Source organism: the organism of the source record quoted next, unplaced genomic scaffold, assembly GCF_019419815.1.
Source record: "Pyrus x bretschneideri cultivar Hongxiangsu unplaced genomic scaffold, Pyrus_bretschneideri_v1 Contig25, whole genome shotgun sequence".
In the NCBI taxonomy this organism is placed as follows: Eukaryota; Viridiplantae; Streptophyta; class Magnoliopsida; order Rosales; family Rosaceae; genus Pyrus; species Pyrus x bretschneideri.
The window spans coordinates 4,372,778-4,400,598 of NW_025999557.1; the positions used below are offsets into that span (position 1 = coordinate 4,372,778).

The window sequence follows — 27,821 nt, forward strand, 5'->3', positions numbered from 1 at the left end:
TCCACTACACTCATTTTGGGTACGTGTTGATATTTCACCGCCCAACATTCCATACCATAAAGCATTGCTGACCTTATTGCCATCCTATAAAATTTTCCCTTGATCTTCAGTGTCATATGACGGTCGCACAACACACCCGATGCACTCTTCCATTTCATCCATCCAACTTGTAGCCTATGATTGAGGTCTCCATCTAATTCTCTGTTCTTTTGTAAGATAGATCCAAGATAGCGAAAGGGTTCGCTCTTTGGTACTTTTTGATCTTCAATCCTCACTCTTAACTCATTTGCACCTTTGTTCCCATTGAATATGCGCTCCATATACTATGTCTTTGACCTACTTGGGCGAAGTCCTTTAGATTCCAACACTTCCCGCCAAAGGTTGAGCTTCGCACTTACTCCCTCATGAGTTTTATCTATCAATACTATATCATATGCGAAAAGCATACATCAAGCGATATCATCTTGAATATGTCTCGTTAACTCATCCATTACCAATGCAAAAAGTAAGGACTTAAAGATGAGGTTTGGTGTAACCCTACAGTTATAGGCAAACTTTCGGTTTGTCCTTCATGAGTTCTTACAACAGTTTTTGCTCCATCATATATATCTTTTATAGCTTGAATAAATGCTCCTCGTACTCCTTTCTTCTCTAAAATCCTCCAAAGAATCTCTCTTGGGACCCTATCATACGCTTTTTCCAAATCCATAAATGCCATGTGCAAATCCTTTTTCATATCTCTAAATCTTTCCGTTGATCTTTGTAAGAAATAGATTGCCTCCACGGTTGAGTGTCCTGGTATGAATCCAAATCGATTGTCTGAGACCCTATCACCACGACTCGAAGGTCCAAAATTTCAAATCATTTCACCCTCCTTTCTCATGTTCCTCTTGTTAAGAACAATCCTTCCAATTCTCGAGCAGATCATGGTTGAACAAAATGTTCCGTCAAATTTCCTTCCGCAGCCCTTTCGGTGATTATCATGCTAGCGTACTCAGGAAGCTGCATGATGGACTCGTGTTCAAGGAAGAGCGCATAGAGAAGCTCGTTCCATGAATCGGGGACACCCCGTAGGCACCAGTGGCTTCAGTCTGGGACTCTTGATGGTGGATAGAGGCTGGTTTATTGTCAAATAGGTTCATGTTCATATTCATCTTCACCTCATCTCCTTCTTGGAAGTATCAACCCCTAACAGAGAATGCAAGTCCAAAGATCAATCATCCTATAGGTTATGGGCATAGAGTACTCTCCACATGAAAACCTTAAGAATTTTATTAAAATTTCATCGCTAGTCACGAGCTTCGCCAAAAAGCGTCTTTTTTACTCCAAAAGCATTTTAAGTGTTTCCACCAAACCTGTCTAAAAACGGAAGCATTTTAATCATAGTCAAAATAAAATCCCTTTCATCAACTTTGGTTATTATGAGCAACTTCATTTTCTGTTTAAGAACTAAAATGAGAGCTGTAAATTTCAAAAATTTTGCTGTAAACTTGTGTGATTACATTCTGTGAATATAAGTAAAACCATGTGTACATGTATAACTAGTATCACGCTTGCCTCATCATCTCTTTCTACTTGCATCCCGCGAGTTTAGCGTGCTCCGTAAATCAACTTCCGTCCTTCGGTTCCAGAGATGACGCATCTACTGCAAACAATTATCCTACAAAAGCATCCAAAGTGACTTGAATTCTTACCGATCAATGAATCCCAGCTTTACATGTTAGCTTAGCAAACATCCAGTAATCTTGTGTTCTAATCTTCCCCTCGTTAAGCAAAACCCGTCGAATGCTCAAGAAAAATGAAGATGCTAACAGTACCACCGAACTCTCTTTGTTACATGCCAGAGTTCTTCCGGTGAATGTGATAGCAAGAGCGTCAACAAAATGTTCCCGTTTTTTCCACCCTTTTGTGTGCTGAAGTCCTTATGTGATCATCATCGCAGGAAGTTTTTAATACTACTCACAATGTAAATTCCGAAGATTTGGTTGAGTTTCATGCGCAACTGGATTCCCGTTTAAGGAAGAGTGCATACAGTAGCTCGTTCCATGAATCAGGCACACCTGGGAGGCACCAGTGGCTGCAGTCTTGATGGTGGACGGAGGCTGGTCCAGTCTCAGGCCCTAGATAGTATATAGAGGCATGGCCATCTTTTCTCCACAAAGACATGTTCGTCACATTGAGCAAATCCAGTTTCCTAACATGTGACTCATTTGAACGCTCTGATATGAGATCAAAGATAGTCTTGTAAACACTTTCAGATGAATTGGGTGACAAACCTAATCCAGGTAGTTTCTCCAACTGACAACCACCACCAGTATTCCAATCACCACCACTGTTACATCCACATCCTATTGATCAGTGCTCGGTTATGCATATGCGGTAAAAACTAAAAGCAACATTTCCCTAAACACATTAAGTGAAAATGTGTGAACGTTTACGGTATTGCTATATGTTCTGATGCCTAAAGCGTATACAAGCAAATGAAAAAACACAGAGAACCCTAAAGTGCAAAGTCAAATTGAAAGCAAAAAATGATCTATCAATGAGACTGGCAACAAAAATGACGGAGCAAACCTGAAATGCACGGGAGCATAAGTTCGAAAGAGGACATAAGACTTGCTCATGTTCACTTCATTGCCAATCCAATCAATCACAGTATCTAACGATCTACGAAATGCTGTTTCCACAGTCATATTCATCTTCACCTCGTTCCCTTCTTGGAAGTAGCAACCACTGACAAGTCATGAAATTCCAAAGATCAGACATGACCTTATGAATCATACACATACACTTTTCTCCGCTTGAGAATTATGAATCCTTATTCAACCAAACAATTAAAATTTAAAAGTTCCTTAAATCACAAAATCGTTGTAAACTTTCCACCTCTAGTTTGTGTGAAAAGTTTGCATAGGCTATCAATAAGAACTAGATATGTAATGAAAACTAACAAAAAAGTTGTAGGAGAAAGTATGCAGGATTTACTCTCGTATGGTCTTTTCATAATTCCACCAATGCCCTGCGTTGAGAATCAGCATATCCGCATCTCTCCACTGCCTGGAAGTCCTTTCCAGTTGATCCACCCTTAAGGTCATCTTCACGTTTTCTGGAGCGCCAGCAGGAGGGTGGCCCTGAAAGACTAAAAATGGTGCTCTGTAGTATTCCACAGTGCAGTTGAAGTCCTCAAACTTGAATACCAAGAACCCCGAATGCTTTGTGATTGGATTCCCATTCACTTCATAGATTGAAGTCTTGTTAGTAACTGCAGAGGAGAGCATGCAGAGAAGAGACTCCCATTGGTTCCTTCCAATTGAGTCACCAACAAATACAACACGCCGGTTCCGAAGCTTGTCCAACATCTTCCCTGCATCGAACCTGTTCTTAAGACAAGAGAGAAACCGAACATAAGATCTTGTCCAATCTAATTTGTTAGAAGAGCATTTGACAACCATTAAAAACCCTTTGGTTTGAAGAACCAAGAGGTTGATCATAGTAAGAAACCATTAGTACAGAGTATAGCACTTATCATTGAAATTGAAGTTGAACCACAACATTAATGAAACCGAACGGAACAACTACAATGTACTCAGTTAGAGAGTATTCGGTGTACCATCATCATTATCATCATCTTAAATACTAAAGGTCACTCAATTATCGTTGTAGTTATGATTAAACTTCGCGATTATAGACGAAAATATCTAATATAATATTCTGTAATCTTTTTCGACTCACTCGAATTGTAATCAAATGAAAACAAAACCTCCAAATTGGAAAAGCATAAAATGAAACCAGATGACAAAACAAAAGGGAAAACAGAGAACTTACTCACAACTTGAACAGTTTGAACACTGAAAAAGTTGACAAAGCCGAAAGGCAATAATGGTTCACGGGTGAGCAGCTAGTAAACAAAAGAGGCACACCCACCAACCTCCACAAAAAATCAAATTCATTCACACAGAAAATAACAAGAACGTCAATTGAGAATGGTACCAATCCAAGTTCGAATCACCTCCGCGTGGTTTGGATTAATTAGAATATCGCTCGATTAAAAGAAATTAACAAAAAAATAAACAGGGAACCAACCCAAAATTCCAAATTAGTAATGGACAAATGAATAAATTAAATTCCAGTTAGTGATAAAATTTATCTGTTCACCAAATCAATGAACTAAATTCCAATTAGGCTGCTGATTCCAGGAAGCTTCTACGAGCACTGAACCTTTAATCTAAACATCACCAAAACCAACATAGATATGATACTTAATCAAGTTTCTTTCTTTATCTTCCGACAACGCGATATTCTAAACTACTCTGATAGCCGATGAGGCGATTCGGACACGGTTAAAGAAACAGAATGGTAAAGAAGTACCTGGGCAAGGTGCAATCTTTGGGCTGCCAACGCCACTTGGTGTAGAAATTATCAGGCCTGCCATTCTCAGAACATCTGAACCCTTCATCTAAAAAGCTACAGTTCTGTGACTCGTACAACGGATAGCTCTCATCCCAAACCCAATTCCCATCAAACACATCACACCCGTCAGCGCTTTCGTCAAGAAATCCAAACCGTCCATTCCCTTTTGATGGTAGCCCCAAAATCCCACTGAAAACTGTACGGTAATCCAAGTAGGATAAGCAGCCGACGAAGAGAAGAGCGACCAGGAAGAACCCAAGAATTCCCAGAAAAGGTTCCAGAGGGTTGGAGCTTTTGAGTTTCTTTAAGAAGTCCAAGTGAGTCACTGTGTTTTCCTCTGTTTGGTGCGGAGGCGTGGGATTGTTATCCGCCATTTCTGTGCAAAATGGAGCATTGAGAGTTCGTGGGCGTGGTGCGGGTTGGAGAAATGGTCCAATAAGAAAAGGGGTTTTGAAAAGATGGGAGCTTTAGACTTCCAGAGAGAGAAAGGAAGAAGAAGTGGGGTCTGAAAGAGAGGAGGAGAGAGAAACTGAGAAGGTATGCATTAGTGGCTAAAGGAAGACATTTTTCGAATTGGTTTTTCTTCTGATATCACATCAAAGTTAATATTTTGAGTTTATTGCAGGAAGAATGGGAGGATTGAAGCGTTTGAAATGGTGGCGGTGGTTTTTTACCGGTTGGTTTACAGAGAGAAAGAAATGGGTAGTTTCGGAAATTCAGATTCTTGGTAACGGTAGTGGGAAACTTTTTAAAATGTCATAAGAATTTATTTATATTTTTTTAATTTATTATATAAATTGAAATTTTAAGCGATTTGTTATATTAACGTTATGACACTGATTCATTAACTCACTCTAATTTTGTTAAATCTTTCATTTAAAGTAAGTAATGATTTTTGTTCAAAAAAAAAAAAAAGTAATGATGTATGTTCATGGTTATTTTAGATATTTCAACACCTCATTACTTTGGTAAGCTCAAAATTAATTTGTCATATCACCCTATTGTATTTTATTATCTCTAAAAATCATGGAATTTGATGGAAATCAGTTGAAAATGTTGTGCATTTAAACAAGATTTTCTCATAACTTGGTGCCTTTGATTTTGAACACGATCAGGCAATGGACATATTTTTATAAGGTACCAATGAAATGAAAAAGATGGCCATGATTGTTGACGTTTTCTATGGACATAATTGATTATGTTGAATTTTCAAAGTTTACAATTAGCCACAACTTTATATTATTAAGTCTAATATACTTTTTATTAGTTCACCGTAAGCTTTTTAAGCGAACACGACATGTTTTTTTAATTAGCTAAAATTTAAGAGTTTGTACTAAAAAGAAGTAAATTGCTTGTGCAAAGAAGGTCAAAAGTTCGAAATAACCTTAAATACAAATCATGTACGAGACACATGATGTATTTTGGATAAAAAAAAATTAAACAGCATCAGGATGATGATAAATTAATTTCGAAAAATCAATAAGACAAAATTGTTTAAAATTTTAATTCATGAGAAATTAAAAGATAATTTAGCTATGGGGGCCACGTTTAGACATGAATGGAGACTTTTCATTCATGTGAATATGTGATTCTCTTATTGTCTAGGCATCCTTCTACTTTATCAATAATAGTGAATGGACCTGTCTTTCTCAAAAATTGACAAACAAGGACAATGATGACAAATTAGGACACTCACAAATTAAAATGACAATTTGAAAAAAGAAATAAAATGACAATTTGATTGAAACAATCATTAAAAAATAAATAGTAGGTAAGAACGGATTAAGGTTCACTTCAGATCTTACTATCCAGATCTCAAGAACTAGATAATTCTGATCATTCGAATTGAATTCGACGATATTTATTAACTCATTTCACTGGTCCACTTCACATGAACTTAAGAATCTAATTTTTCTTTTACACAAGCCAATAACTTGAATTTCTTGGTCTTAGGCCAGGACACGACGGGATCCAAATTTGATGGGAACAAAGCTGAACACAAAAGAAGGAGATGTGGCATTGAAGGATCTGAGTGAGATTGACAAAATAGTTTATTTGCTCTAATGCCCCCACATTTTTTTAAATTGGGGCCAACCCAAATCATTAAAGTATGCTTGACAAAAAAAATAATTAAATTATGCAGCCTTTCGTATTTTTTTGCTTGACCACCTAAAGAATGTAGGCCTGCATACTAATTTATGAGCACTTCTAGTATTATTCCTTGACTATAAATAAAGTACATACTTTACATTCCTTTTTTAAAATGAAAAGAAGAATTTGATTATAATATGCACAAATTCAATAGGTTACAAATTCATCACTGAATTCTACAATTTAGTGTTACTCTTTCGTGTGAAATGATAAACACATAGAGATTTGAGGGTTGGAACGAGTGCATAATAAGAATTCTTGGGGATTTATGATTGGTGTTGAGTTGAATATAGTGCAAAGTCGTATCACTTTGGTTAATAAGATTCACAAGGTTTATGGATCCCCAGGAGTTCAGATCCATAATAGACATATATAAATTATTGTACGTCAAATAACATCAAAAGTGTTGGTTTCAAAAGATGAAATGTCTAATGTTCCTTCACCTGGAGAACTAATGGAATTGCTACGAGCTGAACGAACGTTATTTTCTTATCCGCTCATATTTAATCTTATTCGGTTTGTTTTTAATTACTCAACTCGATAACCCGAATTAAAGATGGGCATATGAACAAAAGACTAAAACATAAGTGTAAACTAAACTCCGTTTTTTTATTTATAAGTGCAAGGTTTTAAGTTCAACTTACACAAACATGAGTTTAATGGTATTACAATTACAAGAGCATTCTATAATTTAACCAAAGTCCCGGTAGAGATTACGTAGGGTTTGTTTGAAATTATCTCACAATAAATACAGTTATTAAGGAATGCTAAGGGGCTCTCCAAAAAAAATACTCTTAATTAATTATTTGTTATCTCATAATTTAATGTTAATTTTTGTATCAATATTAAAATATTATGAAAATAAAATACGAGAGACGTGACATTGACATGACAGCCGTCGCATGTGGCGCTGATCGAGGGAATAAAAAAAAGGAATATATTTATGACCTGTCCAACCATGGAGACAGCTTCTATCGCAACACGTGTAATTGCACTTAGTTATTAATTAATTATTTAATGGACTCCATTTTCTTGATAATAATTGAACAGCACTTCCCCCTCACTTTCTTTTGTCCCCTTCACATATAAATTTGGAAAAATAACCGACTAAATTGAAAGAAAATAAAATTTTGGAGAAAAAGAAAAAGAAAAACGAACGCCCAAAAAATTGAGAATTGCCCCACAAACGGTAAAGCCCAAACGTATTGGATTTGAGTTCTTGCAAAAGCCCATTCATTTTTCCTCTAGAAAATCAAGACAAATAGGCACAAAGTTCTTTTAGACGATCTTCAATCTTTAGGTTAAAATCTTAAATTTTTAATTCAGAAAATTTAGGTTTTAATCAAAAAACAGTTTTTCTACTCCAAATCTTCTAGTTAAATTTTTAGCCCTAGATTCTTAAATAATGAATTTAGGATCATTTTCTTAAAGTAACTTTCAAAAAAAATTATGTTGATTATCCTAACTTAATTTTATGAACATTTTAACCTATAAATATTTATATTCCTATAAATATTGAAAAATTGCTAAACCGACACCATGAAACTCAAGAAACACTACAAAAGAATATGGAATACATGAAAGAATTTTTTTTTAAATTATTTTAACCGTTGGATTTAAATTTTGGATCATTAGATCTTTCTTTACCGTTGGATTTGATTAAATTATATCTTTGTTGTTGGATTCACTTAATCTATAAACATAAAACTAAAAAAAATATGCATATATGGTAGGCCAGTTCACTAACATAGGATGAATTCTAGCCTAAATTTTTGTGGAAAAACTCATATTTGGTTCAAGGGTTAGTTTAGGACCTAAAATTTGAGTTTTGCTCTAAGGGTTGGAGTAGGTCTTAGTACTACTAGTATTTTCATACACGAGCGATAATCTACAATAAATTTATCTAAATTATAAAATAAATAAAAAATTCAAACTTGAGTGAAGAGTAAAGTACACTACTTGAACCAACTTAATTATGAACTTTTAATTAGAAAACAATACTCGGAAATAGTATAAACTAAAAAATAAACCGTATACAAATTGAAGTTCAGTGTCCATTCAATTTATTTTTCGATTATTATCAACAAGTCTATTTATGCTTATTTTTCCTTTGCTCAATCACGAGGTTCGTATGCATAGGAACAATTATAAGAACAAAAACCTTCCATTTTTAGAAACAAAATTTCAATCGAAGAGTACGAACGTGGAATGTTTTCTTAGAGCACTTTTGTTTGTTCACAAAACATAGTAACAGAACGATACCAACGCGGCAATGCCGGTCAAGATACAAAGCCGATCTAACCGGCTCTCGTTCCTCATCTTCTCCTCTTTCAGCTCGTTCTGTACCTTCAGTACAAGTGACAGGACTCGAGAACTTCGCTGTAGTTTTTGTTCCGCGGCAGCTCAGCGCTTCCTTGAGCATATAAGCAAAACTGTTTCTTCCGTTGAAGTAGTTGTCTTCCATGTCTTCGAACTGCATGCTTAGTTACGTTAACTTGAGAGTTGTCTGAACACCTTCACCTTCGGTGCAAATCACTCTGAGCTTCAAACTGAGGATGCGTTCTACCACTTGGCAAGGAAGGATGTCTATGGCGGGAAGAAGGGATCCAAACAGCATCACGAAATCCTTGTCCGTTGGCCAATGTCTTTGACCGCCAAGAGGGTAACAGCAAGCAAGATTAGCGGCTTGCTTTATTTTTCTATTTGCAACAATCCAACTAAGCTGGAGTCCATCTCGCAGCCCCCTCCATAACTTCCCATCCCTCTTTTCTGTCTCCATTGATGCGATCGGTGGTAGATCCATTAGCAGCGGAGAGGAAAACTTCACCATCGTTGTCATAATCTGTATCTGCATGAGTTAGAAGATCGCAGTTGTAGAAACAACCATTGAAGCCATCTGTATGCGGAATGCCCCAAAGAACATTGAGCCGATTATTTTGTCCTTATACCTGATATCCACAAGAGAACCAAAATCCGATGGTGAAATACTTTCGAATTCATCCATGTCACCGTAGTGTTCAGCCTCAGTCCATTCTTCAGGATACTCGAGGTAGTCATTCCGTCGATACTTGGAAACTTCCTTGTTACAGTAAGGGGGAAAACAATCTGCATAGAACTTTCGGAATCCACCAATGGATAGAATCGAACTCTTGACGTCTTCCCGATTAGTGGAAGGCCACTTAGAAGAGCAGACATATTCCCACAATCTTTCTTCCTTTGAGATGGAACAGAATGCTGCACTAGCCAAAGCTGGTCCGTCAAGACGCTTCAATACTTCGTAGGAAAGGTCTGTGTTCAAAGATGCCATATTCTCGACTTGTGCAACTGACGTTTGCAACAGATCTCTGATCATCACGGAAACAAAGCAAATGTCAAAATTCAACAAGATCTCTCGACAATCACAGTTTATGTGTTATCTGACACGAAGATAATCACAAAATAGTAAGACAAGTTGTATCATCAATTGCCATAAAAATCAAGTGGCAAAACGTAATGTGCTTCACCTGGAGTTTTTGGAAAGTAACAAGAGCTAATCAACAACCGCCATGGGACTCGTTACAGGTTCTATGACTATGAGTAACCTCGTCTAGTTGTAATTGAAGGGCTGCCAAAGAAAGAAGCATCGAAAAACAAAGAAACTAGACAACAAGAAACGGAGAAAACAGAAAATCACACACTAATTCAAATATTCTCTAAGAGTTTCAAGCCTGAAACTTCCTTAAGCAGAAGCTTTGTAACCAAGAATTACATTCCTTCCAATATTAAGAACTCCCCGACTAAATCTAATATCCAACCGTTGTTCTCTTCACTCTCGAAAGTGAAGTAAAAACGACAGAGATACAAGAGAGGAGCAAAGGCCACTTACATCGTATTACAAACCGATTATGAAAACAGTAAAGCAACAAGGTTAAGGGGTTATGACGATAAGTAGATGTTAGTGCCTAAGTTGCCAACGTGCAAGCGATTACAAGAAAACTTTAGGAAAGAAAATACTTGCATATTGAACGAGGGACGTTGTTGTGCGATTAAGTGTAGCCATAAAGTCGCGAAACATTACAAATCCGGATTTAGGGAAGAACAAAAATCACGAAATGTCTCTCTCGAAAATACTGTTCTTCATCACCAAAGCTTCTAAAGATGCACGTACGCATTCCCAAACATGACTGGTTGCAATAAACTAAAATGCGGAACAAGAAGTAACCCAAGAACATTTTGTTCTTTAGCTTTTAAAAGCTCATGACCCTGTGAACACGGAAATTCCTTGAAACAAGAAACAAGAATAACGTGTACAAAATAATATTTTTGTGTTTATGATTTTGGGGTTACGATCTCTCTCAAATTTGGTCCTCTGATTCTATCTTCGTAGGGTGTAGGTTTGTGGATGAGTTGTTGATCCAAAGGGCCGTCGGGGCTTGATTTAAGGATGAACAGTTGATGAACAGATCTTCAAAGGGCGTTGGGCTTAATCTTGAAGAATGGGTGTATGGATTTCTTCAAGGGCTTTTGGGCTTGATCTTGAAGGTTGATGGATGAGTTGTTGATCCAAAGGGCCGTCGGGGCTTGATCTAAGGATGAACAGTTGATGAACGGATCTTCAAGGGGCGTTGGGCTTAATCTTGAAGAATGGGTGTATGGATTTCTTCAAGGGCTTTTGGGCTTGATCTTAAAGGTTGATGGATGAGTTGTTGATCCAAAGGGCCGTCGGGGCTTGATCTAAGGATGAACGGATGATGAATGATGAATGATGAACACTTTCTTCAAGGGGCCGTCGGGGCTTGATCTTGAGTTGGTGGGAGTTCTTCAAGGGCCGTTGGGGCTTGATCTTGAAGGAGGATTTGACGAAGAACGAAGATTGCTTTCTTGATCCTTCGGGATTTTCTTGAGAGCTTTAGAACTTTAAGGCTTCAAGGTTTTGGTGTGTAGAGAAATGTATTTGTGAATTGGTTTTGGTGTGTGTTGGCTTTTCTTGGGAATTTGGATGGTTGGAAGCTTTGGAGTTTCAAAGCTTCAAGGATTTGGGGAATTCTCTTCCAATTTGGGAGTAAAGAAATGTATTTGTGAATTGGTTGATCTTAGGATGAACGGATGATGAATGATGAATGATGAACACTTTCTTCAAGGGGCCGTCGGGGCTTGATCTTGAGTTGGTGGGAGTTCTTCAAGGGCCGTTGGGGCTTGATCTTGAAGGAGGATTTGACGAAGAACGAAGATTGCTTTCTTGATCCTTCGGGATTTTCTTGAGAGCTTTAGAGCTTCAAGGCTTCAAGGTTTTGGTGTGTTCCCCCTCCAATTTGGGAATAGAGAAATGTATTTGTGAATTGGTTGATGCTTGATACCTTGATGGAGAAGCCTATTTATAGGCTTTGAGAATGAATCACCACCACAAAATATTTTTTTTCTTTCCAAGCACCATTGCCTAATTTTCCCACTTAATGCAATATTGAAATTGAAGTGGTGTAACTTATGGCCTAATTTCCCACTTAATACCATTTTAAACTTGAAGTGGTCTAACTTATGGCCTAATTTCCCACTTAATACCATTTTAAACTTGAAGTGGTCTAACTTATGGCCTAATTTCCCACTTAACACCATTTTAAACTTGAAATGTGTATGCTTTGTCATTGCCCAAATGAGAAAAACTTGCTTTGATCCGTAATGGATTGAAGTGTGATTGCCTTGTCATTGCCCAACATGAGAAGAAAAACTTGTTTTGATCCTCAATGGATTGAAATGTACTTGCCTTGTCATTGCCCAAAATGAGAAGAAAAACTTGTTTAATCCTTCAAGGGTATTTCTTCCTATTTTGTTGAGTCACACGCCATGTGTACAATTTGTACAACACGTGGCGTATGCCATGTATGCCTTGACACGTCAAAACTTTAATGCATTGGTGAACATTTGTTTTACTGAAATTTCGATGTCTACAGACCCAAAATATAAGGAGAAACAAGAACAACATGGATTTGATCATACCTCGGGCACATGAGGCATCTACTTCATCTTTTTGATGCATGCAATATTTTACTTTAAACTAATCTACATTGTGGGAAGGTGATTCGAACTTACGTGCATAGGAGAAGCAAATCTACTCTAGTCAATGTGGTACGCGCACGCTTACGACATATATGATCAAGTACTACAACTAGTAAAGACCAAACCCAATTAGAAGGTGGGCAGGGTGAAAATCTTGAGGGGCAAGAAAACAGCTCTAGTCCTTCAGACAAGTACCAAGTTATAATCTCGATATGCTTTCTTGTTGCTCCCTTTTGTTATATAAGTTAAAATTTCAATGCTTTTCAAACGCTTTTATATCGTATCCTTACTATATCGTGTCTTATTTCTGTGTCCATGTCTATACATCGTAAGAAACTAATCATTTGCCTAATCAACATTAAGAAACGGAGAGGGGGGAACTGGGTTTTGTTTTACTAACCTCATTGCCATGAGCTCACACGAACAACAAAGAAGCTCCAAACATAATCAAGGATTCAACCTTTGATTTTTTTTGAGGTTTCTAATGTGAGAAAGGCAGGAACCCTTGAGGAACCCAGATGGCAGAATCCGATAATCTTCTATACTAATTAATAAAACACTAATTGTCAACCAAAACCCTATGAAATTACCAGTTTAACCCTCTAATTAAAGCAGAATATGAATAAGAAATATGAGACATAAATGTAATTTTACACAACCAAATTTTGCTGTTTTTATTTCAAAGCCTTACCTACATGTAATCCTATCATGTCTCTAATTTAGAGAGAAAAAAAAAAAAAAAAAAAAAAAACTTTCCACTCCTACATTCTCTACCACTCTCTTCCTCTCTCCTTCTATTTCAAAAACAAAAATAAAAAAATTTCTCACACTTTGTGTGTGCCCATATGCAGTGGCGGATCCAGGATTTTAAACTCGGGGGGTCCCAATTATAAAGGTCAAAAAAATTATAGACAAAAATAACATTGAAAATTTAAATATAATACATTTCATTCAAAAATCATATACAAAAGAATATTACAAATTACAAAATCATAATTCAAGTGTCCATTACAAGGTTTCATAAGTTACTAGGGAGTACCTAAGTTATTGATTATCTAATATGAAGCACTAAATTTAAAGGGGTGTGCTATTCACACACCCCTGTTTGCTTCTCACACACTCTTTGTTTATTTCTGTCATTTGATCTTCTTTAATTTAGTCGATCCGACGGCCGCAAATTAAAAGGGTGTGTGGATAGCACACCCCAATTTAAAACACCGGTCAAATAAAACTCTCCCCAAACTCCCACTATCTTTCTAACCAAACACACCATTTTTCTCTTTTACTAGTTTCCAAACATCCACCTTTTCTCTCACTAAGAACAAAGCTGCCATACCTCCACCAACCGCTTCCCTCCCCATTCTCCCGAAGCCATGGTAGCTCCATCACCAAATTTCACCAACCCATGACAGATCATATCCATCTTACTAACCTTATGAAGGAAATTTCACCCATAAGAAAAATTACTAAGATGGTTGAAATAATTTGGGAAAGTTTGGGCTTATATACTGCCCCCGCCAGACGACAGAGAAAGGTTGGAGGAGAAGTGGGTGGCACCGACGGATGAGACCATGGCAGAAGCAAGGAGGAGAGAGGCAGGAAAGGTCCCTATTTCTTTCTTCTCCGTGGGCGGTCATCTTCTCCGAGAAGAAGACAGCCACTGCAACCTACACAGACCTCATGCTCGAGTACGAGGGGTCCCCGGAAAATTTATAGCAACGATTTAGGATTGCCAACGGGTCCTGGGACCTCCCTGGTCCCTATGTGGATCCATCCTTGCCCATATGCTAGTATCTTGTTAATCAAATCGAAGAGGTTTGTGCGTCACTTTCCATGTTAACAATTTTCATATGTTTTTGGTGGAAGGTTACTGTTGAACTCACTGTGCGATTGTCTACTATCAATCATATTAGTCGTTCCTTAAAAAAATTTGTTAATTAAGAATCAAAATAACAAAAATACCCTCAAATTTTGTCATTTTATCTTTATTTAAAAGAAATTTAATGTACCAAACATCATCAGTTGGTATATTGACATCGATCTTTATTTGCTTGAAAATGCCCTAATTAAGCTCAGATTGCACGAAGGACATATAATAACGGATTATTACGTTTTCCGTTTCGAGGGTTTAGCGTAGAGATTGTTATGGTCCCTTTCAGCCTTCGCGTGGCTCCATGTAATTGGCTTACAAAATTAAACTTTCATGTAGTTATGCCAGAAAATAGTGGTATGAATTAAATAACACCATTGGACTCAATTTTGCGCCAAATCTTTCATTAGTTCTCAGTATTTCATATTTTTTTTTAAAAAAAAATTTCCCTCTCTTTTGCCCTAATCTCTGTCACATAATCAAATTTTCAAACCGGAACATCTCTAAATCTTCGTTTCATATGTACAAACCAAATTAATCAATTTTCTCTCATCTCATCATATCCTCACATCTCATTCCTGACATAGAAAAGAAATTTCAGTGCGTCTCTTCCTTGCCCTAACTCACTTTTGCAAAAACACTAACCCCCTCTTGCTCTTAAGTAAATCCGACCCCACTCGTGCCAACATAGCTATAAACCTAATTATGCGGCTCTCCTATATAAGATTCTTCACCTAAGATATCATGCGTTTACTATCACATGTAGCATGACTCACGTTAATATCAATTATCCTATATCTATATAATCCGGTATCAAATCGTCATAGTAGTTTATTCCATGCATGAACTCATTTCAAGTAAGTAAACATGCTCTTAAGTTAGTTATCAATTCCCACTTGATTTCTTCATATTTACCTTTGGACTTTCAATTTTGTCACGAGCTCCATAATCTTTCAAAACGTGTCGATTTGTCCTTATCGTCTAATTTGTCTAACTATCCTGAAAATAAGGGTTATTCTCGTTGTTTCGAATGACATTGCCAATAGAAACGACTGAAAATTCAACCACTTTAACACTCGGTGCGAGGAGGAAGGGAGAAGAGGAATTGACACGTTTTAAAAGATTAGAGGGCTCAGAAGTTGAATTGTCAAATAGGAATTAGATCATAAGTTTGGGCCAAAGCCAATTTTTCCGATCAATTTCTTATCTACGATAAATTTAGTAACTCAAACATAACTTTAAGACAATAAATTTCAACACCTAAATAGTGAAAGCAAATGTCGTGAAAATAATTGGATTTGTTGAACTAACTTATAACCCAAGTGACTAAAGTCATCTCCAATGGAGAAGGCTAAAGGGCTATAAGGCCAAAATATAGCTTGAGTTGAACAAAACCGAAGGCTGGGCCAAAAATTAATGAAACCCACCAGGCTAAAACTTTGCCTAAGGGCTATCGGGTTGGCCAAAGTTGGCCTGGTATCCAACCCATTTTATGGGCCCCAACAGCTGCAGCTACAAGGAATTGGACAGATCCAACGTCCAGGGTTGGTACCAATTGGTACTTTAATTTACATTTATGTTATATTTATTTGTTTTAGAGTGTTCTGGGGAGCAGAGCAAGCATAAGTTTTTGTCATGTACTTGGGACTGTGGCGCAATTAACCCCCCTTCTCAGCTCCGAATAATTATTCGTAGTTTAATTAAATTAATTAATCAATTTAAAGAATAAATTTAAAACTAATAAATTATTAAAGGATTATGTTTTGTTCATTCGATTGAAGATGATATATAAATATGATCCCATACTGTTTATTAAAAAAAATAATTTCTTGCAAAATTATAATTTAAAAAAAGACTAAACATAACCCATTTGATTCGAAATGACCTAAAAAACGTAAGGAAATGTCCGTGTTCGAGTCCCCTTCCCAACTCGCACAAAACATAAGCGGCAGGCTCCAGGTTCTTATGGGCTTTAGGGATAGTGTGACGAGACGTGGGCCTCAGTACAACAAACCCATCATCACAGAGGGCCCAAAAATACACCCAAGTCAACTGAGTCGAAACAACCCAGGGATTTCTGTAAAACCATGGGTTTCTAGAACAATCTACTTCTCTTCCACGAAAAGTCGCCCTCGACTCCTTGTTCAGTAAAAATTGCAATTACAGCAACCAAATCCAAAACCCTAAAATCTAAAATTTAGAATCTAATTATAATTAACAAGCATTAATTAATAGTGATTAAACAGAAAGAAAAATTCAAAAGCCAGTAATTCCCTCGATTCTAAAATTCCAACAATTTTCGAATTCACACAGTAAATAGTAACAAAGCTCTTAAAATTTGATTAATCCCAGATCGTAATATTCCAAAACCCCCATCGTTATTGCCTATCGATTCGGTGTAGACTGCACTAGTAGTAGTAGTGTTCGAGTCTGCTACCTTACAGAGGTGCAGAGGCTTCGTCGACGGCGATCTCTGCAGCTTTAACGGTGGCCTGGGCAGCTTCAACGGTGGCCTGGGCAGTATTAACGGTGGCCTCGGCAGCCTTGACGGCATCGTCTTCGTCGGGATCGCGGGCCGGGTCGGACTTGTTCATGGCGGAGCGGGCTTTGTCGAGGAAGGGCTTGAAGGCGAGCTCTATGGCCAGCCACCCGACGGCTAGGGCTCCGAACACCAGCGCCGCTTGCTTCGCTCCCGACGCTTTTCCCATCCCCGGTTTCTTTTTCTTCTGTTGAAAAAGTTTGACGAATTTGAAATATTTGTGGCGTTGATCTCTCGGGTCTCGTTGCAGGTGCCTCGGAATATTGATATATATATATTTTATACACATACACGGTTTGTTTGGATTTTGGGGTTAAGGCCCCGTGTTTGGTGACAAGTGGATCAGTAAACCAGGATAGGAATACGATGTCGAGTTACTCCTTTATTTATTAAGGGCTTGTTTGGATTGCTTATGGAGTAAAAGTGCTTTCTAATTTTTAGGTGCTTCTAAATGCGTTTGACCAAATTGTCAGAATCAGGAGAGTTTAACACAGAAGCACACGCTTCAAAAAACACTTCTATAAAAACAGTCGAAAACATACCTGAACAAGAAGGTAGTTTACTTGGTCGACTACAAGGAGAGGGAGCTTGCTTACTTAGTGCTTGAACTAGGGAGGAACTATTAGGTTTAGTCACTAACAAATTGCTTATATCTCTACTAATTAATAAAACACTCATTATTAATCAAAATCTTATAAAATTACCAGTTTAACCCTCTAATTAAAACACAACAAGAATAAGAAATATGGGGCAGAAATGTAATTTCACACAACCAAATTTTACTGTTTTTTTCTTCAAAACCTCACCGACATGTAATCCTAGCATATCTCTAATTATAAAAAATAAAAATAAAAAATAAAAACTTCTCTCTCTCACATTATGTATCACTCTCTTCCTCTCTCCTTCTATTTCAAAAACAAAAAATAAAAAAATTTCACACTTTGTGTGTACCCATATGCTAGTATTTATAAAGAAAAGCCAAATCTAGAGAACACTACTAGCCATTTTGTAAAACACTTTCGGTTCATTTTGGAATTGCTTCTTGAAAATATACTTATGCTCAGAATCACTATCAGGAAAAGCGCTTCTATTAGAAACACTTTGAAATTTTGCATAAAAAAGCAAGTGATCACTGGGCAAATACTTAATTAAGTGCTTACTCAAAGAAGTGTTTTAGGATTATAACTTTTTGTCACACATGGCAAAAACCACTTCTGGCGATCTAAAAATACGTTTAATTGTTTTAAATGTACTTCCAAACATACTCCCGAGTAATTGCGTATAAACAGCCAACTATTTTCAGGCTACAAATGGCTTTTGAGTAGTCCACTTAAGAACTTGTAACTCAAGTAGTTAAAGACACTTCGTCGGTCATCCGAGATTCTACAGTCGAACCCAATCATAACAAAATTAACAGTAGTTTTTACACTATCAGGATTCGTTACGAATTTTAACCCAAGCAAAAACAGCAGCTAAGCCAACATTTTATATTCATATACTATCAAATCTCAGTAAACATTCATCAACTTCACACAATGCCTCGACAGTCGACACCCAAATTGAAAATGAAGAACTAGATATGAGATGTCAAAAGCATATTTGATCAGCTTCTTAACAAAACTTAAAGAATTCACTCGGCATAGACAACAAATTAAAGTACCGTACCGCAACAAGATCACAATGACAAGTTCCTTCCTACAGAGGTTGTGTCTACATAACCAGGTGCCACAAAAATTAACGCCCACGGCCACGTCCGCGACCACGTCCACGGCCACGTCCCCGTCCCATAGGCCTCCCTGTAATTGAAAATAAACAGAGGAAATATATTTACATGATTAATGGCAAGTTCAAGCGTGATAGCAGAGGAATGAATACATTTCGAAAGTTTTTATGACAAACAAAAGTTTGCAGTACCTGCAGTTGGCTTCTTGGGCTTGACCCTAGGTGTCTCTTCAACCAGCAAAGTCTCGAGATTCAGGCTGTCAGGAAGGATATAGTATCGAATGTTGTTACCCCTCACGCTGAGATGATCCAGAGTCACTGGGTTCTTCCCCTTGAGTGTAAGTTTCACCGTCTTCAAATGAGTATTCATACTGATATCCACACCTGTAACAATAAGCAAAGTTACCAATCAGAATAGCTACTTTTTCGTCCCTGTTAAGTAGTTGAAAACAACCCATGTGGAAGTGTGCATCCAAATCAAGATTACAATCTATTTACGAAGTTTAAGTTAAAAACTCTAAATTTATCTCTACAAGGCAGTCCAGTTGCAGAAAGCTGAAGCTTCTTCAACCTTTACTGGATGATATTATTCACTACACAGTGATCTCCTTTGGTGACTAATAACACAACCAGAGCTGTTTCGCCAATGTATTTATACTACGCATGTAAAGAAATGGTCATACTTTTCATTACAAACATTGTCTAATGTTTGAAAAGCCATAATAAGCTTTCAGTGTCTGTAACGTGAGCATCAAACTTAAAAGCATATTCTTGCCAGTCCACATTTTAAACTCAAATGTTGTGCGGATATTCTGAAGCTTCTGCTGAGATAAGGAATTGATTATCATGCAATAAACGGAAGTAATCATGGGTGCTCGTGCAGATTACATGCTGAAAATGGCATCCATAGTTTAGAGATAAAGCAAAACTACATCCCAACTCTCAGGAATCCAATGCTGAGCACACTTCTAAGCCTTGAGTCTCCGGACTCTCTGAGCCAGCAACTTTAAAAGGAAAATAGAAGCTTGTTGTAGTACACAACAGATTTTGACATATGTTTGTTCTCAGCATAAAGGATAAGAATTCCCCAGGAATTCTATCCATCAGAAATCACAATGATATAGATGCCCAGAAAATGAACATATATACTATAATAAATTATAATCAATTGTGGAAACCTGTCAATTTTGTGTGCTACAACTACTTCATAATACCAAGTAAGAAAATCATTCAAGTAGTCTCAAACTCTACCGAGTAATTTAGGCAAGCAGAAAAACTACAATTACTGAATAAGACATTACCAACTCAACAAAATTAGACTTAATTGCATCCCTGGTATACTTTAAACTCGCACCGACTCAATGTTTGAGCAATGCTTCCACATGGTCCATTTATACGAAATGGTAGCACCGGATGAGCAAAACCATATTTCTAGAAATCTCCAGAGGGAACAAAGCTCCCCGCTTGGTTCACTGGAGATGCTCCACAAGGAGAAAAATAAATAAAAAAATTATGCATTCCATATTTCACTATAAAAATCGAAGTCTTCGTGCGCAGTATAACTGATACGAAACAGAAATTAAACCTAAACAAGACCCACTTCTTCTACAAACAAGAAAATCAAAATCCAAACCAAACAAAAACCCTATTATCCAAAAACCTCACCTAATTCAACAAACTAGAAAGAAAGAGAGTACAGCGAGGAAACGAGAAGTACCCGTGATGGTTCCGTTCACAACGGTGCCGTTTTTGAGCTCGATCGACACTGTCTCGTTGTTCAACTTCATCAAAAACCTGGCAAATTTTCCCCAAAAAAAAAAAAAAAGGCATATCAGTACAAAATAAACTGCGCAGTTAACTGAGGAAGAAGAGGAATTAGGGTTTTAGGAGGAAGACGAACCTGACGAGCTTCATTGTGGCGAGAGAGAGAGAGAAATGACAGCTAGGGCTTCGAAGCTTCTTCAACCAAACAAACGAAGCGGGAGAGTGAGACGGGGATCTGTATGTGTGCCGCACAGGAAGATTTAACTTTAGGGCTCGAAATCGGGGCAAAGGTCTTCTAAGTTTTACTGCACACGATACGGTGTGCTTTGTAAGATACCGTCTAACTACTGGACCGGCCAGCAAGATGGGCTTATGTGGACCCATTATTGTTAAGTTGACTCATGAAATTCAAGCCCAAAACATGAATAACTCAAAAATTGTTTTTTTTTTTTCTCGTTTATATATAATTCATGTGAATATACATGTATTTAATGAAATTATTATTAAGATATGATTGTATTAAATGCATGTAAGTATTTTTTTTAATATTCTTTAAATTTGGTGCAAATACACTTTCACTCTTTTATGGGACATCATTGATTGATTTTGAGATTGAGTTGTCAAAATGATGAGTTAAGTCAATTTTAGACACTATTTATGATAAAAACTGTACATGAATAAGAGTGACGTATTATTCACGTCATGTCACATAAATGATTCATGAGGCCATCTATCCATTTTACTAGTAGTAGAGTATGTTAATTATCTTATCAATGTTTTACTTCTGGTACAAATGAAATTGATTTAACTAATCATTTTGGCAACTCAATCTAAAAAATTGATCAATGTTGTACTAGAAGTAAAACATTAATTAACATACTCTACTATTAGCGAAATGGATGGATGGTCTAACGAGTCATCTATGTGACGTGACGTGAATAATACGTCACTCTTATTCATACGTATTTTTTATCATACGTCACGTTACATAGATAATTCGTGAGGCCATCTATCCATTTCACTAGTAGTAGAGTATGTTAATTATCTTATCAATGTTTTACTTCTCGATCGATGATTTTTTATTTTTTAAATCATTAAAGTAGTGTGGTCTTCCAAAAAAAACCAGAAGTATGAACACAAATTGGTGCAAAGTAGTGGCGGTTCCTCAAGCTTTATAAACGCATCGTTTCATTGTAACCGTTTTCTCTCTCTCCTGTTTCCATCTCTCTCAACTTCTCTCTCAAGTCAGTCTGATCCATCCAAACCCAAAACCCTGATTACTGTCTGAGTCCCATCGATTCAGCAGATTGAAGAAACCCTAGTCAAATGGTAACACACACAGATCAACATCACTCTTTAATTATGCTCTATCTTCAAAATCCCAATCTCAAAAAGTGGGGAAAAAATTGAATACAAAAAACGAAAATTGGGATTTAATTGTGTAATCACATCATTTCGATTTGTTAATTGGTTCATTTGTTGGGTTGTGCTTGATTTTTAATTAGGATGGAGAAGAAAGAAATTTGGGATTCAAGAGAAAAAACCGATATCAGGATTCTGGGTTTCAGAACAGAAATCATCATCAAGCTTTTGATCAACACATGCTCCCTGAAGGTAGGCAATGCTAAAACTGACTAGTGATTGGATTACTGTGATTGGTTATCATGGATTAATCATGTGGTATTAGTAGTTAATTGGGTTTTTGGTCGCGGTGTAGGTTGGGTTGGTTGCCCTGCAAATGGTGGAGAAATAAGCTGTATAATTCCATCAAAAGTACCTCTTGGTGAGTCTTTCAATGACCATATTGCTGGTGAAACATACACTCCAAAGCAAGTCATTCATCAGCAAAGACTGCTAGGAAGAGAAGTAATTATATTCCTTTTTTCGTAAAGTACTGTACTTTATCTTGTACGAAGTTGTTATGCTGATTGATTTTTACGTTTCCAGCTCGGTTTAGTGATTGATTTAACGAACACTACTCGTTACTATCCCCTTTCGGATTGGACAAAAGAAGGCATTCAGCATGTTAAGGCAAGTGTATTTGTGTTTTCTGGTCCTAGTTAGTGAGGTAAGTTTACTTCTTTACTTATGTCCTCAAATTTGTTTGCGCCAGATACAATGCAGAGGAAGGGATTCCGCACCCGATAATGCAGCTGTAGATAAATTTCTTTATGAGGTGAGCTGCCTGCACTAGTTTTACGATTTCATGGGACCCCCAATTGAAAGTCAAGAAGGAATATGTCTGATTTTGTGATTTTTTTGTTCGCATAGGTATCACAATTTTTCTCCCATAGAACAGACCCAATGAGGTATATACTTGTTCACTGTACGCATGGGCATAACCGCACAGGTTTCATGATTGTTCATTTTCTTGTACGCAACGAATCAATTTCAGTTACCCAGGTAAGTACTTGGTTGTGTGGTAGTTACTTTTGTTCTGATTGAATGTATGCTATGATTCAAGAAATTTTCATTACATCTTTCTGGACTGACAATTCTGCAGGCAATAGATACATTTGCCAGGGCACGTCCTCCAGGGATATACAAACAGGACTATATTGATGAACTGTACAAGTTTTATCAAGAAAGAAAGCCGGAATCAGTTGTTTGCCCTCAAACTCCTGAGTGGAAGAGAGTTTCCCATCTTGATGAAAAAGCAGAAGCTGTGATGCATCAGGACAATGTATGTATTGTTTAACTTATATGCAGATTATTTGTTAGAAACCGCGGTTGTGATATTTTTTGATGATGAAATTCAAACTGCGGTACAGGCAATAATAATACACTAGTAGTTGTGTATGTGTCTGCGTGAATTGAGACTGCATTTGCTTGGTAATGCAAAATGGCTTAAGCTTAGGGAATTGTAGTGATACATGACAAATAAATTTGGCAATGATTTTTCCTTTTTCTAAATACTTTAGGATAATGTAATTAGAAGGGAAGCCTACGTAGATTTTTTATGGTTTAATGCACACACTTAATTGTCAGGAACTGGAAGCATTACGTTGTTGTTGGCTGTCTTTTTAGTTGTTTATGATTCTTCTGAGTGGTTTTGTTAGTAATGAAGTGAAACATCGGTGCTGCTATTGGCAGTCCAATCTATCTATATTTAGAAAGAAAAATACACTTATGAGGAGTGCACAATGAGATTTTTGGAGTGCCAATAATGGTACCCTTAAAGAACCAGTTGCAGTTAAACACTTCTAAGTTCTTTGCTCGGAAAACAAATTGCACCTGCCACTTTTGCTGATTGTGACTGAAAGTGGATTTTTCCTTTTGTTTATTTTTTTTTATTTTTTGAATGTATTAGGGGTATCATGCAAGAAATGAAGCAATGACGATTGATGATGTTTTGGGTGAACGAATACCTTATAACCAGCAAAAATCGATGCAAGAAGCTGTTTATGATTTACTCAAGATGGAGAAAAGGGTAGGTACTCAAGTCTAGTTCCTTGTGTTATGATTTGTATATTAAGATGAAACATGAACATTTTATTGCTTCACCTTCTTCATGATGTTGCTGTTATTATATTCTGATGAATTTATTTCTGGCTGTGTTTTCAGGGTAAAGGAAATTTACAATTTCCTGGGTCGCATCCTGTTTCGCTCAACAGGTTTGTTCCAACAATAGCTGTATCAATGATAGTTCTGTACTTCTAGTGGTTTTGACTCTTTTGCTTTTAGCATTATAAACTGAAGGTGGTATTTTCATTTCAGTACGTAATTTAACTGGACGGATGAAGGTTATGTATTAACGTGGATATTTTCAGTTTGTAATTAGGAAGTTCAGTACCAATTTTAGGCGAATGAAGTTATCATTAAAAATATGTTCTTATTAATGGACAGCTGATTTTCTTGGCTAATTTCCGTTTTGCTTATAAATTCAGTTCTACTAATTTTTCGGCACCTAACTTTGCTAACCTGTTTGCAATGCAGTCTATAGATTAAACAGGTATAGAATGTGTTATGGTTTTGTAGTGAATAATATCTGCGCGATATGGGTTTCCAGATTTTACTTTTTAGTTGGTTCAGGCTGGAGACTAATTGCGTTAAGTATTAAAGGCACGGTATCATTTTAAACCTACTTGTTTTATGGTTCATTCAACACTAAATTCAGTACTTTACGTTGATCTTGCCTCCATTTCCAAGGTTTTAATATCACTTTGTACTCTGTAGGGACAACCAACAACTATTACGACAGCGCTATTACTATGCCACGTGGAAAGCCGATGGAACACGTTATATGATGCTAATTACATGGGACGGCTGTTATTTGATTGATAGGAAATTTTTTTTCCGACGGGTCCAGATGCGGTTCCCCTGCAAATTCTCAAATAAGGTGTGTATGTGCTTGCAGTTTTGATACATCATGGAACACGTCTAGTATCATTTGAAGTTATCTGCAATTGACTCCCTACCATTTTTGTAATTGTTCTTCATAAGGTTATACCTGAGAAGACCCACAACTTCACTTTACTTGATGGAGAGATGATAATTGACACTGACCCAAACACTCAAAAGCAAGACCGAAGATACCTCATTTATGACGTCATTGCAATCAACCAAGTCTCTCTTGTAGAGGTTAGATATATGATAATGCTGTGGAAGTCCGTCTTGAAAGGGCCCCCTTCCCACTTCTTTTCGTTTGGATTGTTTATTTTCTACTCCCTGCATTTCCGGGAGTCTCCTGCATTGAACTCCCCTTTTCTGTCTATTTTCCAATCAACCAAGTCTCTCTTGTAGAGGTTAGATATATGATAATCCTGTAGGAATCTGTCTTGAAAGGGCTCCCTCCCACTTTTTTTCGTTTAGATTGTTTATGCTGCATTGAACTCCCCTTTTCTGTTTATTTTCCAATCCCATTAGGCTTTACGTAAATTTTTTGGTTTGTTACAAAATGTGTCTGCTTTAAGTTAAGATTTTCTTTTTTAATGAATTTCATTATAAGGATACTTCAATATACTGATAAGTTTGTAACCAAAAATGGTCCAGCTGCAATTCCATGAACGGTGGAAGATGCTTGAAAAAGAAGTGATCGAGCCTCGAAATATGGAACGTGATACTCTTTCCAAGAGTGTAGAGCCTTATTACAGATATGACTTTGAACTGTTCAGTGTATGTATACTAACAATTAGAGATTACACCAGACGTTTTTAATTGTGCATATTCTGTTAAGATTGGTGATTTACTTTGTTATAGATGTTCATCAGGTGAGGAGGAAGGGTTTTTGGTTGCTGTCTACGGTTACCAAGCTTTTGAGGAAATTCATTCCTGGCCTTTCACATGCATCAGACGGTCTGATATTCCAGGTGATTGAGGGGTGATTTTGTGGTTATGTCGTGTTATAAAAAGAAGTTATGTGATTATATGTGGATGAGGAACAAAGGAAACGAGTAATTTGGTAAATTTAGAAAAGCAGACTTGTGTTTGATGCTGAATTGCCTGTTTTGTTTTCTTACAATAACCCTTTGGTTACTGTTTGGGACTAGCTGTGCTGATTTGTGCTCCTGTGAAGTAATTTGTTCGTTCTGCTTTACGTCATAAGTGTTTCAATTCAAAAATTGATTCTCCTATGATGAGATATCACTAGATTCTAGAGAACAATTTGTTGATGATCCGTCTTTTTCAGGGCTGGGACGATGCATATGTACCCCGAACGCATGAAGGTCTTTTGAAGTGGAAGTTTCCTGAAATGAATTCAGTTGATTTTCTCTTTGAGGTTATACGATGACTTTTTTCTTTCAAACTGCGCCTTGTCTTATTTTAATTTAGTTTCTCAGTTGCAGCCTTGCGGGTTACGGTTTTCTCTTTCACTCTCATCTGTATGAACTTGCAGACAATAAGCTAAAATGAGTTCTGTGTTGACAGTTAGGAGTTGATGGCCGTGAGCTACTTTTTCTGAATGAGCGCGGAAAGAAGAAGCTAATGGGAGGTTATAGGGTTGTTTTTAAAGGTCGAAATTTTCACACTTCTCTATTTCTTCTATATTTACCATCCGGTTTTGTTGAACGTAATTGTAAAGATTAGACATGCGCGATGGATGACGTTTTAGTTCCAGCTCCAAATGTCGGGTGGTTTGTAGTGAACTGCAGGATTCTGCATTCTCGACAATCATAATTCCACACTTCAGTAGCTCTCTAGTTGTCAGATTAGCTTGGATCTAATACCTTGGTGTTCCAAATTCAACTTGCAGATGAATTGGACCCTGCTTTTTGTTCGGGGAAGATTGTAGAGTGTGCGTGGGATGCCGAGCGAAATGTGTGGGTGTGTATGCGGACTAGGCCGGACAAATCAACCCCGAATGAGTTCAATACCTATAAGAAGGTACTAATATCCTGTTGCTACGTTTTGTTTTGTTCTTTTTTCTCTTGAAATCAGTTTTTGTATAGGACTGGTGAAACTGTGTTCTCATCCCAAACAGGTAATGCGAAGCATAAACGATAATATTACGGAGGAAGTGCTGTTGAAGGAGATTGAGGAGATTGTCCGGCTACCCATGTACGCTGACCGAATACGCAACGACATTAAGGCGCACGAGCACACATCGTCTTCCCGGCGCCGGTGATTTGGGGTGCCAAATAAACATACCACCAAACAAAAGTCACAAGAAAGGGGAATGCAGATTCAGTTGAACCGTAATTTCATCAACCGTCTGATCATGTGATTTATGTTTTTGCCATCCCATCACATAATTAATTTGTAATCATGATTAGCAAAAGCATCATAGTTTTTGTTGTTATAGATCCATAGTGTACAATGTACGTTAGCAATGTGTTTATCAATCAATTTTTATTCTATTGATTACTCGTTTCTGATTAGTGGGTGTAATGTTTATTAGGCGTATTCGATAGACATTATTTTGGGGGTCAAATGTCTCCAAAAAGGCTTGGGTTTTCACTAGCCAACCCTAATTTTTGTCCAAAATGGACCAATAATATTGTAGTAATTGTCCACTTATTTAGAAGTGCTTTTAAAATGATTAAAATATTTTTAGAGAATATATTTTTGTATTCCAAAAGGGTAATGTTACGGAGCCTACATTTGAAGACAAAATTTTGTAAACTAAATGACATAAAAGTTAATAATTGGATTATTATTTAAGTGTTAATTAATGTACTTATTTCTTATTAGTGACACATCATTTAATTTGCAAATTTAGTCTTCCTAGCATTACCCGTTCCAAAAATATTAAAAGTGCTTTGAAGTGTTTTCAAATGCTTTTTCACGATTCGCGTGCATTTTAACTAAATATTGATTTCAAATTATATTTTTATAAAAAATATTTTTTAACTATTTTAAAAACACTTTCAAATAAGTACTAAACAGGTATAATAT

The 27,821-nt window shown here is 36.9% G+C and overlaps 4 protein-coding genes and 1 pseudogene across 5 annotated transcripts; 1 reads left to right on the forward strand and 4 right to left on the reverse strand.

Annotated features, from left to right (window-relative positions):
• Nucleotides 1-1,455: 1,455 nt before the first annotated feature.
• LOC103947573 (protein trichome birefringence-like 10) lies at nt 1,456-5,088 on the reverse strand. Of its 2 annotated transcripts, none has more exons than XM_009358490.3 (4): nt 4,366-5,088; nt 2,983-3,372; nt 2,575-2,733; nt 1,456-2,332 (listed from the first exon to the last, which is right to left on the reverse strand). In XM_009358490.3, exons 1-4 carry the CDS (start codon nt 4,779-4,781, stop codon nt 1,993-1,995), a joined length of 1,305 nt encoding a protein of 434 aa, XP_009356765.2. In that variant the 5' UTR covers nt 4,782-5,088; the 3' UTR covers nt 1,456-1,992. The 2 variants fall into 2 exon arrangements, with proteins under 2 accessions (XP_009356765.2, XP_048442813.1); XM_048586856.1 differs by having other exon boundaries at nt 2,266-2,403.
• Nucleotides 5,089-8,793: 3,705 nt separating this feature from the next.
• LOC125478561 lies at nt 8,794-9,901 on the reverse strand (annotated as a pseudogene).
• A 6,768-nt stretch (nt 9,902-16,669) lies between these two features.
• LOC103947576 (outer envelope membrane protein 7-like) lies at nt 16,670-17,196 on the reverse strand. The gene has a single exon (XM_009358491.3). The coding sequence runs from the start codon at nt 17,167-17,169 to the stop codon at nt 16,900-16,902; it is 270 nt and encodes an 89-aa protein (XP_009356766.2). The 5' UTR covers nt 17,170-17,196; the 3' UTR covers nt 16,670-16,899.
• A 1,277-nt stretch (nt 17,197-18,473) lies between these two features.
• On the reverse strand, nt 18,474-20,782 carry LOC103947571 (small nuclear ribonucleoprotein SmD1a). The gene is made up of 4 exons (XM_009358487.3): nt 20,623-20,782; nt 20,440-20,516; nt 18,915-19,106; nt 18,474-18,796 (listed from the first exon to the last, which is right to left on the reverse strand). Exons 1-4 carry the CDS (start codon nt 20,634-20,636, stop codon nt 18,735-18,737), a joined length of 345 nt encoding a protein of 114 aa, XP_009356762.1. The 5' UTR covers nt 20,637-20,782; the 3' UTR covers nt 18,474-18,734.
• An 872-nt stretch (nt 20,783-21,654) lies between these two features.
• Nucleotides 21,655-27,443, forward strand: LOC125467821 (mRNA-capping enzyme-like). Its single transcript, XM_048587027.1, has 17 exons — nt 21,655-21,815; nt 21,992-22,100; nt 22,204-22,352; nt 22,434-22,517; nt 22,600-22,662; nt 22,758-22,889; nt 22,990-23,169; nt 23,797-23,916; nt 24,051-24,100; nt 24,663-24,825; nt 24,930-25,067; nt 25,479-25,601; nt 25,697-25,795; nt 26,116-26,205; nt 26,355-26,439; nt 26,680-26,810; nt 26,908-27,443. Exons 1-17 carry the CDS (start codon nt 21,813-21,815, stop codon nt 27,049-27,051), a joined length of 1,863 nt encoding a protein of 620 aa, XP_048442984.1. The 5' UTR covers nt 21,655-21,812; the 3' UTR covers nt 27,052-27,443.
• The last annotated feature ends 378 nt before the right edge of the window (nt 27,444-27,821 follow it).

Bases quoted from the DNA above. Each gene is read 5' to 3' on its own strand.
- LOC103947573 (XM_009358490.3), bottom strand. From the start codon at position 4,781: ATGGCGGATAACAATCCCACGCCTCCGCACCAAACAGAGGAAAACACA. The intron at 3,373-4,365 runs GTACTTCTTTAC...TCTTAAGAACAG, and splicing joins AAAGATTGCACCTTGCCCAG to GTTCGATGCAGGGAAGATGT. The intron at 2,734-2,982 runs GTAAATCCTGCA...ATGACTTGTCAG, and splicing joins TATGAAAAGACCATACGAGA to TGGTTGCTACTTCCAAGAAG.
- LOC103947576 (XM_009358491.3), bottom strand. From the start codon at position 17,169: ATGGGAAAAGCGTCGGGAGCGAAGCAAGCGGCGCTGGTGTTCGGAGCC.
- LOC103947571 (XM_009358487.3), bottom strand. The intron at 19,107-20,439 runs GTACTTCTCGTT...TTATTGTTACAG, and splicing joins TGTGAACGGAACCATCACGG to GTGTGGATATCAGTATGAAT. The intron at 18,797-18,914 runs GTACTGCAAACT...TTTCAATTACAG, and splicing joins GCCCAAGAAGCCAACTGCAG to GGAGGCCTATGGGACGGGGA.
- LOC125467821 (XM_048587027.1), top strand. The intron at 22,518-22,599 runs GCAAGTGTATTT...TGTTTGCGCCAG, and splicing joins AAGGCATTCAGCATGTTAAG to ATACAATGCAGAGGAAGGGA. The intron at 23,170-23,796 runs GTATGTATTGTT...TGAATGTATTAG, and splicing joins CTGTGATGCATCAGGACAAT to GGGTATCATGCAAGAAATGA.